The sequence below is a fragment of the Tenrec ecaudatus genome, chromosome X (genome assembly GCF_050624435.1).
Source record: "Tenrec ecaudatus isolate mTenEca1 chromosome X, mTenEca1.hap1, whole genome shotgun sequence".
Lineage (NCBI taxonomy): Eukaryota > Metazoa > Chordata > Mammalia > Afrosoricida > Tenrecidae > Tenrec > Tenrec ecaudatus.
This window is the reverse complement of record NC_134548.1, coordinates 20,922,317-20,938,838: the sequence shown is the minus strand read 5'-3', so window position 1 is coordinate 20,938,838 and position 16,522 is coordinate 20,922,317. Positions and strand designations below refer to the sequence as shown.

The window sequence follows — 16,522 nt, the reverse complement described above, 5'->3', positions numbered from 1 at the left end:
GTCAGCAGTTCAAAGCCACCTAACCGTAGAAAACTATGCTTATAGCCTGTTCTTCAACTCTCCCCTGCAAAGGTAGACGGGCCAACCTTTGGACGTGGTAGAATATTTCAGAATCCAGAAACTAGAAGTAGCCTGTTGTTGGTAGGTATTGGAAAAAGTTGGTTCCAACTCGCAGCGAGTGGGCACAGAGTCCAACAGAATGGGCACTGCCCGATCCCAGGCTCCTCACCGTTGTTGAGTCTTATGCTTGCGCCCATGCAGCAACTGGCGAGTCCATCCCCTTGAGGGTCTTTCCCCTCCACGCCCCCCCCCCCCCCCCGGGGTCCACCAGCAGGCTTCTGCCATTACTAGAGAGCGGCTGGCTATGTGGCTTTCGGGAAGCAATGTATCTGCACTTCCGTTTCCTCAGTCAGGAAAAGAACGAACTCAAGGAGTCGCCCTGAGGATTAGAAGAAATGATGCACCTGATGGGCTCAATGTGATGGCTGTTTCCACCTGACTTTCCTCGTTTTGGAAAGTGGAGGGTGGCTAATGTGAACACCAACTTCGCTTGGGCTTGTGACACGGATTTTAATTTTTTCTCTCTCAAGAAATCACTAGGGCAACGCAGTGTGGTAACAGAACACTGAACTTTATTGGTAACGTTCAAACACTGTTCCCTGAGGAAGTATTTTTCAATTGAGTTTGTCGAAATACTTCAGTTTGCCAGCTGGATCTGGGATTATCTGTTTGAAAAAGAAGCAAATTATTTATTTTAAAGCCCAAAGTTCATTAGTAGATACTGGTTGCCCAACTCTTGACTAAGGAAGATAAAGCCATTCTTCTGCATGTGTACCAAATGATATTACATATTGTTAAGATAAACTGGATTTGTCCTGCCAACAGTCTCAGATGTTCCACGAGGCAAACTATTATTTGCTGATAGATTAACATCTGTACTCAAGCGCCCCAAACCTTACTTACAAATCTTCTCTTGGCCACCAGGCTTTCATGGCATCTTCAGGTTTGATCTAAGTAATTCAAGCACATCGAGAGAGCATGGCTACAGATGTTAATGTACTTTAAGATCATCTGCTGACTCCAAACCTGAGCAGGCGGCTCTGCTTTCACTCCTGGTCTAATCAAAGGAACACAACCTTTTCACCTCAAACGACCAAGTCGGTAACAACAAACTACAACACTCAAGCGCCGTGTTCAGTAACTACCAAAGTGAACACAAACTCGGTCTAAGCATCACAACCTCTAAGACCTACTTGACCTCTTGGTTGCAAATGAGATTTGACCTCCCATTTACACGGTCACCGGCTAGTTATTGGTAAAGAGTGTCTCTCTGCCTACCTATCTATCCTGTTAGAACCAGCTTAAAACAGTTCTATATGCACCTTCCTCCGAGATTGTCATCGGCAACAAAATTAGGCCAAACTATTTTTATGGGTGTCGTGTCAAGGAGTATTGTTTTTGCCACTTTAAAATAGCATTTAAATTCAGTCCCAAATATTTACTGAATAACTACTGTGTGCCAATGGTCCACTGGACAGCCAGGGAAACCTGGCTGCCTTTGACGTTCTCAGCAAGCACGTAGGGAAGGTGTGCATGTGCACAACTGTTCGGGAGGCCATGCACAAGGGTATCAAGGTGTACCACACATAGGCATCTGGTGGTAGGAGGCTTCAGAGAGGAGGTGACATTGAGGTTGGTCTTGAGAGAAGGGTAAGTAAGACACTGTAGGGAGACCCGAACCAAGCCACAATGATATGAAAAATCGGGGCTCATTTGGGGAATGGAGAGTCACATGACCTGGTGGGGGCCTAGCACGCATGAGGGAAAAGGAGACTGTGGAAACAGAAGGGCAAGTCTTGAGGGCTGTGCCCTGAGGATCTGGGCTTTGTCCTGAGTACTAGAGAGCCCGAGACTAGAGGCGTGCATCGGAGAGGAGAAAAATGGAGTCCAGGGCAACCAGTCACAAGACCTCCTCAGTAGCCAGGAGAGAACCAAGGGAGATGAAGATGCCTAGTTCACCTGTCTTCAAAGCAGCACCACATCGCTTTTGAGCTGCCATCCCTTTCGCCTGTCTCTGGTTACTTGTCTTCTCCCCTTCACACCTCCATTGCTTAAACTAGCTGTCTATACTTTGTCGTGTTGACCTCACCCTGCCCCTGCTCCAAGCGCAAACCCTTTCCAACTAGCTCTTGGCAATCCCTGTGGTAACCTGGTCACCCTGGGTTTCCGTATCACTCTATCACTACACTGTGTCTCCATACCACAAACTACTGGCATTAGATTTCCCTCCTGCCCGCTGACCCACCCTTTGGACTCCCAGAGCCTGGTGCACGTCTCAGGTGCTTGGTCTGGCTCTTCTTTCTGCAGGGCTCTATGGCTCTGCATGACCAGTTCCCTCTGCACTACAGCTTTAGCTCCAATCCCATCGCTGATGTCTTTCCCGGCCACTTTATCCCCACCCAGGTACCACCCCATCGACTCAACAAGCCATTTATAAGAGCCTTTACCACAAAAGAAAGATTAGACCCTACGTCTGAGAGCAGAGGATCATTGTAAACACTGTCTGGCTAGAATGAACACACATTGTAGGTGACCACACACGGGCATTCTTCTGCAGGGAGACTCCCTGATCATCATGAGGTTCTCAAAGGTGTCTGTGGCCTCTCAACACTCAACCCTGTGAACAGTCACCATTGCTTTCTGAAATGTAAAATCCCCGTCCGCACAATGCCCTTCCTGGTGAGCGCTGGTACATCTGAGGGGTGCACCTGATTTCTCAGGGCCCAGATTCAGAGGGATGCAATGCTGCAGTCACACGTGGTTCTGCTACAGCTCCGCAGGGAAGCGCCCCTTCTTGGAAGAACTATCTGGAACTGCCTTTTAAGGCTTCTCAAGGTGATGCCAGCAGCTTCTGATGTGCAGTTCTATTTATAATCCTCACAATCAATACATGCAAACCAACCTACTGACTAATTTATAAGGCACAGTATGTAGGTGCTCAAAGTACTGTTCAGACATAAAACTGCAAATGGCCCTTGAAGTCCATCAGATCTATGTGCCGAGGAGGAAATATGTATCCAAACATTTTAACCTGGACCTTCAAAGGGAAACCAGTTCTGCGAAACCACCAATCAGTCAAGTGTGACTTTACCTAATCTGAGATGCTGGAGTCAAGTTCTACTTCTGACAGGCTATGGCTACTGATACTTTTTGGGGGGTTGCTTAGGAAGCCTCAGGATTCTATATATTTCTACTCTCCTAAGACAGGTGTTTCCCAAAGTGGGCAATACCACCTCCTGGGGGGTGCTGGAACAATCCAGGGGGGTCGGCCACAGCAGATACTTACAATTTTTCCTGGATTTTGGGCTATAGAACAAAAGATCTTCACTGCTGGGGGTGGCACTGCGTTATATATATATATAAAGTATACATATATTTTTATATATCTGTATAAATATTTTTTTTCTTGCAAAGGGGCCAAATAAGTTTGGGACCCTACATCCTAAGACAATGATTTCTTCCCTCCACGCTAGTGATTATTGTGATGCCGAACTACAGTTGGTGTAAAACTCTTCATAGGTAGAAGATAAGCTTGCTATTTTTAAAAAGGTTCAAAATGAGTTTCCAAATTGTATTTTGGCTAGGGTCAGCTTCTGGGATTTTCTAGGAATTATATAGCTTCCTTAAACCAAAGAATACTCATTTCATTATAAACTTCTCGCCCTTCAAGCGAGAGAAACAACAAAGAGAGGGTCATTCACTTTAGCAAGATTCTCTCAGGTGCTTCCAAAACACACACACACACACACACACACACACACACACACACACACACACACACACACACACACACCTTCTCTCTACTTGCAACACGTTTCTTTGCTCACACTGTAGGAAGAAATTCATAGATGCCCTACAAGACTCCTGAATTTATTCTTCCAGGTCTCGTGCCTTGTCTTTTTGTTTTTATTACTACTATTTTCTCCAGATCCTTGGCTTTAAGAAGCACAACAGTTAGCCCTGTCTCATACTCGTTCCTGTTTCAGCTCAAAGTGCCTGTCTGCTATGATGTCTGTCCACCATGGCTTGCTTCCTTTATAAAACCATTACAAGGAAAGGCTAGTCTAAGGATGGCAGTCCCTGCACGTCCCTCTCCCTCTCTCCAGAGAAAAAGAAAATCCGACTTACTGTTTCACTCCCAGGCTTCCAACCAGCAGGGCACACTGAAAGGAACACAAATAAGAGAGAGACTTTAAAATCAAAGAGGTCAGTTCTCCTTAGGAACTACTAACTTTTGTTCTTCCACACACAATAGGAAAGAGCCGATGTTAAGAACATCCCCTCACAGAAGGGCCGCAGGGAGGAGACCAGCCAGTCAGCATGCAGTATAGCAGCGTTCCTCTGGTTCCTAAATGCTTCCTCTCCCCCCCTCCCCCACGATCATGATCCCAATTCTACCTTACAAATCCAGCTAGACCAAAGGATGTACACGGGTACAGATAGGAACTGGGAACACAGGGAATCCAGGGCAGATGAACACCTCTGGACCAGGGCTGAGAGTGATGACACTGGGTGGAGGGAAGGTGGGGTAGAAAGGGGAACCGATCACAAGGATCTACATATAACCCCCCTCCCTGGGGAACGGACAACAGAGAAGTGGGTGAAAGGAGACGTCAGACAGTGGAAAGCATGACAAAATAATAATTTATAAATTATAAAAGGTTTGTGGGGGTGGGCGGGGAGGTGGAGGATGAGCTGATACCAAGGGCTGAAGTAGAAAGCAAATGTTTTGAAAATGATGATGGCAACAAATGTATAAATGTGCTTGACACAATGGATGGATGTATGGATTGTGGTCAAGAGTTCTAAGAGCCCCCAATAAAATGATTTAAACAAACAAACCAAAAAGAACATCTCCACACCACCAACCCCCTGATGTCTATGGGCCTGCCTGCTCGCACTAGGCAATTTTCGTCGTGCAGGTTGTCAGCAATGAATCTTAAATGCAGTTGCCTGTACGGTCTTAACCCAAATTGAGTGCTCCTCTCAAAAGGCTGGAAAGTTTGGGAACTTGTTAATGGGGGTCACCGAGAAGAGATGAGCCAGTCAGGGTGTAGTGTAGCATCGATGAAACACACAACTTTGCTCTAGCTCTTTGCTGCTTCCCCCCCCCCCCCCCCCCCGCCCACTATCATGACCTCAGTTCTACCTTACAAAGTGAATCAGACCAGAGCATGCACACTGCCACAGATAAGATCCAATAACACAGGGAATTCAGGATAGATAAACCCCTCAGGGCCAACAAGGAGAGTAGAGATACCAGGAGGATTAAAGGAGGGGGGAGGGGAAATCAATCACAAAGCTCAACCTAGAAGCCCCCCCAGGGGTACGAATAATAGAAAAGTGGGTGAGGGGCAACGGAGGATGATGAAAGATGGAAAAAATAATCAACAACTTATCAAGGGTTTGTAAGGGAGGGCAGGCGGGCGAGGGAGGGGGAAGAAATGGGGAGCTGATATCAGGGGCTCAAGTGGGAAGAAAATGATGATGGCGGCATATGTGCAAATGTGCTTCACACACTGGATGAATGTATGGATTGTGATAAGAGATGTAAAAGCCCCCAATAAAAGTATTTAATAATAATAGATTTAGACAAGACAACAAGGTCTCTTAAGTTTACAGAGACTTCCAGTGAGCCCTCTGCTGCACTCTGGACTGATGCCACGGCTCACAGTTTAGCAAAAGATTTACCAGTGATGTGGAGACCAGGATGAGTCCTTCCTTTAGGCCAGGGCTGGGGCCCAGGTACTGAGTTACACTTTGAAAGGAGCTTGCGGCATGTTAAATAAGCTGAGTGGTTTCTGTGAGTCGGTGCTGGGGTGCAGTGAAAGGAGAAACGGGCCAATGATCAGCGTCAGACTGAGTAACCAACCCCGAGGAGCGAGTTACTCTGAAGGCCAGATCAAACAATTAACCATGCAAAGAAAACCTACACTATGTACTTGCCAGATGAGCAGATGTTTCACTTCGTCAAAATCCAGTGTTCCTAAGGAAACCTTTTTGTAAGCCGACATGGGGTCAGATGAAGAATTTATATGGGAAACCTTTTTGAGCATTCCTAGAACCACCCCACCCCCACCCCAAGAACCCGCTGAATCATACCTAAAAGCACAGAAAACCTAAAAGAGCACCAATAAAGCGCACGCTCAGCTGCAGTGCTGGCTCCAGCAGCTTGCTGTCGCGTGTAGTCCCGGGGAGGGATTTGGCTCTGCCGCTTAACAGCGCTCATTGCACTGTCCCCTCTTTGTTAGAAAAGCAAAAATACTCTGCAGATGGTATTCACTTTGCGGAAACAGGTACGAATGTAGGTATTTCGTGAAAGTGGTGGAAAGTGAACGTTTGAAAAGGAGTGTTTCTTGAAGTTTCTTCAGAAGTACTATGCCAGTAACGGATGCCGTTGTACCTCAGTCATAAGTCGAATATATTAAGGATGCTTTGTAAGGCCTTTTTTAATTGAAAGCTCATTTTATTGGGGGCTGTTATGACACTCCATACATCAATTGTATCAAGCACATTTGTACATATGTTGCCATCATTATACTTTCTATTGAGTCCTTGGTATCAACTGCTCTCCCTGCTGCCACCCTCGTGACCCTTGATAAATTATGTTATTATTATTTTCATATCTTACACCAACTGCTGTCTCTTCCCTCATGGGTTCGGTTGTTCGTCCCCCTGGAGGGTGGTGTGTGTGTGTGTGTGTGGTTATGTGTCAGTGATTGCAATCGGTTTCCCCTTCCTCCCCTCCTCTCCCCACCTTCCCTCTACCCTTCTGGTATCGCTATTCCCATTCCTGCTCCTGGATTCCCTGTGCCATGAGCTCTCGTCTCTTATGTGTACCTGTGCACATGTGGGCTAGCCCGGAGCTTGTGTGAAAGTCCTCTAAGTACTAGTTTGATTCGTTCGAAGGGGGGTACCTTCTCCATGTTTGTCGGTGTACTGGAATGCTTGAACCAAACGAAGTGTCTCATCCACTGATCTGCCCACTGGGAGGTCATTCAGAGTGATCTGTCTGAGGGTCCCCTTGTCGTCAATAATGAAGAGACCTCTGTGAAACAGGAACAGCAGAGGGAAGGCCACTCTTCTCAGTTAATTGACATGCATTAGGACGTCATCTCGCGTACTTTAGACATGTGGTCAGCAGAGACCAGCCCCGGGAGAAGGGCATTGGTGAAGTGGAGGGGCAGGAAAGAGAAGAAGGCCCTGAAGGGGATGGCTGACACCATGGCTGCAACCGTGGGCTCCCATGGAAGGACAGTTGTGAGGATGGCGCAGGCCTGGGCAGTGTTTTGTTCTTGGGTGCACAGGGTCACCGTGAGTGAGAACCCACTTGAAGGCACCTAACAGCACAAAGGTGTTCTGAAAACCTCGTGTCTCAGACGTGCTATAGTATTTATAACTGCATCCTTACGTATACTGGGCACGGGGTTTCATCACACTGTAAGAAAATGATAAAACTTCCGATGGGGGAATGAGCGACCCATCGCTCCCAACCCTGGCTGTTGCGGATCTTTGGGGTGATGGAAATGGTGGACACGTGATGGTGGTGAGGGCTGCACAGCGGGATGGAATGCATGGTATGCGAAGCCCACTGCAATAAAGCTGCTGTAGCGAACCAACAGGATGTTAACATATCGACACCTTCACGAAAAAACTAGCAAACAAAAAACCAAACCACATTAAAAAAGGGAACCTATTGGCACTGCAAACTGTAACAAGGTGACAACTGCTGTGGGCTACAATAATCCCTCTCTCTAGGAACACAGCATTCATTTCTCTATCAGCACTTATTAGCTCAAGTGACTTAATGAGAGCCACCGGGCACAATATTTCTGTCCGTTGTTCCTACTCCAAAGACTCTGGCTCACTGAATTCCAAGATATCTGCATTTAGAAACCCCTACCGGAGTCAGGGCGGAAAAGAGGAAAAGGCCAAGAACGAGGAATCGGAGCCCTGCGTTCAAGCCTGCGCCCTGCTTGTATTTCACTGGCTAAGTTCTATGAATCTATTTCTTTTACCTCCAAAACGACAGGCTAGGTAAAAGACCTATAAAAAATCTTCCAGCTCAGTCTGTTTACAAACAGAACAAACAAAGTATCTCTTAATTAAACCTAAACTCTTCTAAATCTGAAGCAAGATTCATTTCCGGATTAAAAATATTTGTGATTTTGTCCTAATGTAAAAACCACTGAAAGGTACCTAAGGGTGTGGCCTGCGTCTTCCAAATAGACCCCATAGTCCTTTGAGATTTGATGGGTCAAATCGGACAGAAGTGGAATCTTTATTGGCCCAAGTCCTCCTTGTCTTCGAGGGGTGTTAATCCTGTAACAAAAAAACCCCATTTACTTCTCAGGGCAAAGGGAAAGGCATCAGTACGCAGCATCGGGCTAATAGACATTCTCTTTTCTTTCCCTACTTAATGATATGACAGTATAAACACTGCATACATATTTACATTTTAGTACATCCTCTTTTTAACATACAAACCATATTTAACTCATCTCTACTGATGACCATTTGAGAACACCCGCCCTTTTTTCACTTTGATAAGGATTTCTGGAGCTATCTTTTAGCTCTTTGTTTGCTTGATTCCAGGGATTGATAGAATAAGGGCTACCCCCACCATAGGCACAGCAAGGCATCCTTGGGAGATGAGCTGAGTGGAGGCGAATGATATCTAAGGATTTTGAGAACCAAAGAACTGCCAAGTCCACCAGAAGCCATGGGTGAAGGAAGTTAGTTATCACTGCAGACTCATTGCTTTCTAGATGGAAGCATCCTGAAATTTGAAACCAGCTAGAAAATACTGCAGAGCTGCCACAGATATCTGCAGTCCCAGTTCTGCACTCCAAGTCAGCATCTCTGCTTGCAATCCATCCTCTCCGGCTGAGAAAGTACCCCAAACACCTAAACCTTCCTTGGGAAAGCAAGTCCAAATGGTCTGGGGTGGTGGAACTTTTACTTCAGTGGCAATATTATTTCAACTGGGGGAAGATTTTGAATTACTAGAGAAATGATATAGTAAATTACACCTGTAAATTTCATATTTTCTATGAAGGAATAAATTTATATTTTAACATTCATTTTATGATTTTCCTTTTAAAAAGGACAATTTCTTTTAATAAAAAATAAAAACAATTTAAAATTTCATTAAGTTTATGCACACTAAAGACACACTCTAAAGGAACTTAGAACATACCATATATATTTATTACATTTACTAAAATGTAATAAATAGGGATGGTTTGTCTGAAAATTGAGAATCTTGAAATCAAGAGATTTAACATAGAATAGCATTTAAAAAATACTTAAACTACAGTGCCCCAGCTACCGTATATACTCATGTATAAGCCAAGTTTTTCAGCACATTTTTAATGCAGTTTTTGTGGTAACATTAGGTGTCTCGGCTGATATTCTGGTTGACTTATACTGAAATATATAGGGCACTTAAAATGTATTAGCCATGCAATGGGGGTTGGCTCCAAAGAGGTCATGGAAAGTTTCTAGTGTCTTTTAATTAGTTTTCCATGAACTCTTTGGAACTGCTCCCTTGTGTAAAAAGAATTTTAAGCGGAGGATTTGTGTTTTAAATTGATAACTTTTTTTTTATCCCCAAAGGGGCTCATCTCTGATCACAGACTTAGAGTGAGTGTATTTAACAGCGAGTATATAAAGTTGTGAGGCAGGCAAGCCTCCAGCAGGCACATACACAATAGCATGGGAAGTGTCTTAGCCTTGGCTGTCCCCGGGGCTCACAAGCGGAAACCCAATGATAAGTATCCAAAGGCATCAAAGGGCATTTTGGAACACCCAGTTTGCAGAAGACTATATGGATGACCGTAAAAACCCCACACCACTGACATATTGTTTACAAAGGCTGTTTTCTCTTGAATACTTGCCTGCAGCTATTACACAGTTCAAAGAGTAACTGTTTCTCACAAACGTTAGTACATAAATATAACTGGTTCCATGGAATAAATTTTTAACTTTGATAGACTGAACCTTAAAATTTACCACTAGGATAATTCTGAGTTATCTTTGCTGTGTTAAGAAAGCCTTCCTGAACACCAACATGCACATTTCGCGTTTTGCCATGCGGTTCTTCAGAAGCACTGCTCCACGTGGGTGGATGGGGGGCACTTCTCATGCCTACGTCAACGCTGCTGGGTCTCCTTTCCTTCTTTCTTTCTAATCTCCTAAATCGTGGCAAATCAGAGGGGGAAAGTGGCATCTTTGGCCATTTTAATTTACGATGATTTGAAACGAATGCATTTAAAAAAAGATTGCTCCTTGAATGTAACTGTTCATACTTGAATACAACTTATCAGATTAGATCAGAGAAATGGCACAAAGCTTTCCTCTTCAGACTAAGCGATTGCCCAATGAGTCACAATACAAACGCCACGACACAATCTCAGTTCTGGCATTTAATCCCCAACCTTGCCAGTTTTGAAATAAAATCCTTAAGCTTTCATTTTTTTTAACCACAACTTCATTCAACTAGTAGCTCAGACAAATCGATTTCCCAACAGTCAGAAAAAATAACAGTAATTCCTAATAACTATAACTCCTACCTTGTTCAATGCAATCTGTCCAATCAACCTTAGGACAGCAACAGGGTAGCATTTGTACAAAGCCCAACCTCAGAAGAAATGCAGGGGCAAGAAGGCAAGAAGGGGGAAAACAGGCCAATGGAAACTGGAACCCAAGCAAAACGTGGGATGGATGAGCTTACACTATGGGGATTGAAATTAATGTCACAAAACAAAATGTGGATGCAGTGTTGAATAGAAAATTCATTTGCTTTGTAAACTTTCACCCAAACTACAAAAAGCATGTGAGTGTGTGTATGTGTATGATTTAAGAATGAATCTGTTTTGTTCACCTACAAATATAAGATACTGACCAGGCCAAATGAGTAAACTGCGAATCGACAGAGCAGGCTACCACTTCAGTATTTATAGATCGGAACTCCTCAATTCTATCGCCAAAAGCGATAATTTCAGTTGGACACACAAATGTGCTGAAAGGTAAATAAACAAAAGAAGATAAAATTAATTCCATTTTCTCAAAATACACATTTACCTCAAATTGCAAATGGGTTTGTTTTTACAATATCAGTAGTATATAAAAATGCGTATTTAAAGAACTTTATATATGAACCTTCTCAATAGGATCTTCTTACAATGGATCAGTTGTCACCAATGTTCACTTCTCCCTTCTGCTGGTATGTACCTCTTGCCCCACGTTACTTGCTTTTATTTAATATTATTAAAAAACAAGCAAACCCTCAAACCAAACTCAGTGTTGATGAGCTTATTCCAACTCATAGTGACCCTATAGGGCTGAATAAGCCGGTTCCTGTGGATATACCATCTCCTGAATTTTATTTACAGTGTTTTATAGCTTTTCCTTGGAGAATGATGAGGTTTTCTATTCCCATAAAGAGTTTAGAGTCTCAAAAACCCACCGGGGCAGTTCAATTCTGCAAAGAGTCAGAATTGACTTGGTGGCAGGGGGGTTGATTTTTTAAAAATAGCTTTTAAGGGGCCCTGGTGGCCTAGTGGTTATGCATTAGGCTGCTAACTGCAAGGTCAGCAGTTTGAAAACACCAGCTGCTCTGTGGAAGATGAGGCTTTTTACTCCTGTAATGAGGTAGTCTCAAACACCCACAGTGGTAGTTCTACCCTGTTCTGTAGGATCATGATGAGTTGGCACTGACTCCCTGGTAGTTAGTTTTATACAGCTTTTGGTATAGTGGGTTACTGAGCTGCTAACTGCAAGGTCAGCTTTTCAAAGCCACAAGTTGCTCCAAGGAAAAAAGATGAGGCTGTCTGCCCCTGTAAGGATTTAAAGTCTTGGAACTCCAAAAGGACAGTTCTATTGTCCTATAAGGTCACTATGAGTCAGAATCTACTTAATGGCTTTTAAAGGACCTACATAAACTTTATATTCTTGTATTATTTTATCTTTAACATTTCTGTACCAACTCTATGAGCTATTTGGAGTTCCCTGTATTTTGAAGATGAGGAAATAACTCTCTAATTCCTCACCCTTTCTTAACATTCTGCTACCTTCTTTTCTTTAATGATTGCATTATGAAATCATATACATGTGGCTTTAAGTACTGGGGTCAATATGATTCTGAAAGAGACGTTGCCTTTTGAATACATTTCTCATTTGTTTGCCTTTTAAAGAGCCGAGAGTTGAGAATAAAAACATTTCTAACTATTTTTGTCTTCTAGAATAATGCCTGATAATGCCGGAAAGTTCACTGTTATTTACACTTATCACTTACAAATCAAGTGGGTAGAAGAAAAAGACCAGGTATTTTCCACGATAATCAGACAACTTGAGCTCCTTGAATTCTCCATTTATCACAGCGGTTCCTTCCCAATAAGGTGCTGGCTTGGAAACTAAGAAAGGAAAAGAGAGTGGTGGTGGGGTGGCAGAACATCTTAAGGAAACTGATAAACATCAGGGCTATTCAACCTTGGACCCACGGGGCAGTCTGGAAAAGCCTGCTGGCGCCTTTGCAGAATAATATTATTGAACAAGGCACAGAATTACATTGGAAACCAAGAACATTATTCAAAGTAAGTTTAAAAAGCCCAACTGGTGATGTAGTTATTATGTTTGCTCTCTTACTAACACTGTAAAACTGCAAGAGTTAGCAGGGATCTGCTAGACTACCTACAACAATAATGAATGTAAGTGATGCTTCAGGACACCTGCAGCCACCATACTTGTCCCCAAAGTATCTGTGATTCTACTAGAGACAAGGCACAAGCAAGTACTGCTAATGCTGGTGGGCTGTGTGGCTGACGCTTCTCATGTATCCACTGAGGACATGATGCTCACCAGACTACACTCAACTGACTGAAAGTCAGACCAGATAAAACTCCAGGCCACAGGACTGCTTTCCTAGAAGGCCTTGCAAGACGAGACCCCCTCCACGCAAACAGGTTTTACACAACCTGTTCAAAACGTAACAGTTCATACCCCATTTTCTTGTAAGGGCGTACTGTAGTTGGGAAACAACAGACCTCGATGATCTGTTAACAAAGCCAGATAGCACTTGAATTTTCCTTAGAGACACGGTGGTCAAATTTGCTCCCGAGTTTGACTAAGGTTTCTAGCAAGTGAGGCTTAGAGTATCTCTATCTAAGCCAGCATTTGTGGCCGTTCAGTAAACAGAGACAAACGGAAGATGACTTTCTCTGTGCAGTTAATATACAACACAGGATTACTGATCTGGCATCAGTAGTCGAACTCTCACAAGTAATTCAATTAGGGAAAGGCCAGAAGGGAGAATTAGATCGCAGAAGGGTAACCAACAGCAAGCCCATTGCTGTTTAGTTGAATACCAATTCATAGTGACCTTATAGGGCAGAGAAGAACTGCTCCACAGGGCGTCCTGGACTGAAATCTTTACAGAAGGAACCCTGGTGGCACAGTGGTTAAGGGCTCACTGCTACTGCAAGGTCGGTCGTTCGAACCCAGCAGCTGCTCCGTGGGCAAACTGCTGTGGCAGTTGGCTTTCCTAACGGTGACAGCCTTCGCAATCCCAGGGGCCAGCTTTACTATGTTTCCTCAGGGTGCTGTAAGTCAGAATTGCTTCTATGGATCTGTTTCCTATGAGGAAATCTTGTAATGCAAGCAAAGACTTAACTGGCTGACATAGTTCAAAATATCTATCCAGGCCAGCAAAACCAACTTGAAACGCTATTATTAAAAGTGCAAGATGGGTTATCTATAAACGAAAACCCCAAAGAAGTTAAAGGAAAGGACGACATATGTTTAAGGAGACAAACAAACCGCTTTCTCATTTATTATTCCGACTCTACACTAAGTCAATGAGGTCTAGTGGCGTAGTGGTTACATGTTGGGCTGCTAATTGCTAGGTCAGCAGTTTGAAAGCACCAGGCACTCCTGGGTAGAAAGACAAGGTTTTCTATTTCCATAAAGAGTTAAGGTCTCAGAAAATCAACAGGGGAAGTTCTCCCCTGTCCTGCAGGGTCACAGTTAAGTCAGCACTGACTCGATGGCAGAGAATTTGGAGTTTTTATCCTAAATCATATTAACACCCCAGTGAACAATAAAAAGAGACAAACACCCAAACTCACAACTCAGAGCAACTCTATAGGACAGGGTAGAACTTCCACTGTGCATTTCTGTAACTTTTTTTTTTAGAACACTGTTTGGTAGTTTATTTAAGTGACCGTACATAGTCGAGTATAAACCGACCCCAAAATCAGCAGAGGCACTTAATTTCACCACAAAAACTGAATAAAAAATGTGCCAAAAACACTTGGCTTATACACGAGTATATATGGTAAATAGGAATTAAGCCAAGACCCAGCAATTTTACTCTGACAAATCATCCCAGGAGTAATGAAAACATATCCAATTAAAGCATGCAAGTGAATTTTCATGGTGGCATCATTCTTCAAAACTCAAGTTTTTGTAACTTTATGGGAGGAGAAAGCCTCATCTTTCTCCCACAGAGCAGCTGGTTTCAGACTGCTGATCTTGACGTTAGTAGTCCAAGGAGTAACCACTACGTCACTAGTGGGATTCAGAATTTGTGAAACTACTTTTCCCACTCAATACTGACCCGGATGGGCTAGAACAGAATCACAGAAGCCAAACACACCTACAGAATGTCAAATGATCTGCCAGCAAAGTAGGTTACTGAAACGCCAGCCGACTAGCCTTTTTCCCTATACAGTCACCATCCACCTCTATTTGGCTGCCGTGTGCCACAACTTTCCAAGTATCTCAGTCTGACGTGTCCTTCCCTGAAAGTGGCATTTCGCTGTGTACACTTGACCAAAAAAAAAAAGCAAATAGTCAAAGGGCAAAATTGGCAGGGCACACATTTGCCATGCGGTTTATCATCAACCCAGAAGTGATACTTCCAACCTCCTTTTTTCCCGTTTCCCTCTAAAGTACACTGTCATAGGCTCTTCATTTCCAAGAAACACAAATATTCAATCCATGTGCAGGTGCTGGAAGATAGCTTAAATATTTTTAGTTAAATACTATTGGGGGCTCTTACATCTCTTATCACAATCCATACATTCATCCACTGTGTTAAACACATTTGTACATATGTTGCCATCATCAGTTTCAAAGCATTTTCTTTCTACTTGCGCCCTTTATATTGGCTCATTTCCCCTTCCCGCCTCTTCTCTCCCTCATGAACCCTCGATAAGTTATAGATTATTATTTTGTCATATCTTACATCATCCGCTGTCACCCTTTACTCACTTTTCTGTTGTTCTCCCTGGGAGGGGGTTATATGTCGATCCTTGTGATTGAGAGAAACCAGGAGGATAAGGGGAACGTAGAAGATGACTTTTAAATGAGTTTGCCATCCTGAACATTCCATTTAGGTACTTTCTCTTAAACTTCCCGGGACTTATTTACTCAACCTACTCCCCGCCCAGAATCTCGGGTCTGAGGAAGACAGACAAACTCTGGGATCCTACTTGGAAGCCGCGGGAAGCGCGCGGCAGGAACTTGCGATGTTGGAGGAAGTCTTTCAGTTTGCACAACATCCCGGCTGCCTGCAAGCTCCGGGCTAGGAACACCCTTTCTCTTCCATTTGTGGCTTTGGGGGGGTAACCACAACCTCCAAAAATCTGTTCGGTGAGAAAGTACTCCTTTCTTTGCCTTTAGCGACCTCCCCTCCATTGCCTCGCCCCCGCCCGAGAATCAGACCGGCTCGCGGCCCAGTGGCAGCTCAGCGGGTGCTGCCCGAGCCCAGGCCCCCGGGGAGCAGCGAGGTGAGCGCATAAGTGTCTCCGACCGTCCCCACTCTACCCCCTTTGGGGAAGCACCACCTACTCTGGGCTTTGCTGGCGTGCAGCGAGTGTTCGGCGACCGAGACCCTGGAGGGCTCTCCGGGGTACACTTGGCCGCCTGCGTAGAAGTGGCACGCTCCTTCGCGGGTCCGGGATCTCTCCTCCGCCTCCAAGCCCTGCAAAGCGCCGGTGGGCAGGAGCAGCAACAGCAGAGGCAGCAGGAGGAGCCTTGGGCTCCGGGCCGTGGACATAGCGACAGGCAACATAGCGACGGCGACGCCTCCACGACCACCACACTAGTGCAGACGCGTCCCTTGTCGCCAGACTTCTCCCGCCTCCAGCCAGAAACAACAGCGCGCACCACGTCCTCGCGCGCTGGGGCGCGGCCTCGCGAGACTTGCTCCGCCCCCGCCACGCCCCTCCCCGCCCCGCCATGTGGGCGGTGACTCCTCCTTCCCGCTCCCTTCTTCCCGCCCCGCCCTCGCCTGCCCTTCTGCCCGCGCCTGCGCAGTCCAGGGCGCCTAGTGTCGCTCAACTTAAAAGCGGCTTCCGGGCGGCCAGCGGTACTCTTCAAGGTTTTAGGCGCCGACAACTTCTCAGGTTCATCTCGTCTACTAAACCTCGCCGCCTGCACACCATTTTCCCTCAAATGT

At 44.8% G+C, this 16,522-nt stretch overlaps 1 protein-coding gene across 3 annotated transcripts; it reads right to left on the bottom strand.

The window, feature by feature from the left end:
• Positions 1-610: 610 nt before the first annotated feature.
• PRDX4 (peroxiredoxin 4) lies at positions 611-16,256 on the bottom strand. 3 transcript variants are annotated; one of them, XM_075539122.1, is made up of 8 exons: positions 15,913-16,256; positions 12,359-12,476; positions 10,967-11,083; positions 8,260-8,382; positions 6,978-7,108; positions 4,189-4,223; positions 964-1,010; positions 611-725 (listed from the first exon to the last, which is right to left on the bottom strand). In XM_075539122.1, the coding sequence occupies exons 1-8, from the start codon at positions 16,133-16,135 to the stop codon at positions 722-724; spliced, it is 798 nt and encodes a 265-aa protein (XP_075395237.1). In that variant the 5' UTR covers positions 16,136-16,256; the 3' UTR covers positions 611-721. The 3 variants fall into 3 exon arrangements, 2 of the variants coding, with proteins under 2 accessions (XP_075395237.1, XP_075395238.1); XR_012781148.1 differs by lacking the exon at positions 964-1,010 and having other exon boundaries at positions 6,901-7,108; XM_075539123.1 differs by lacking the exon at positions 964-1,010.
• Between the last annotated feature and the right edge of the window lie 266 nt (positions 16,257-16,522).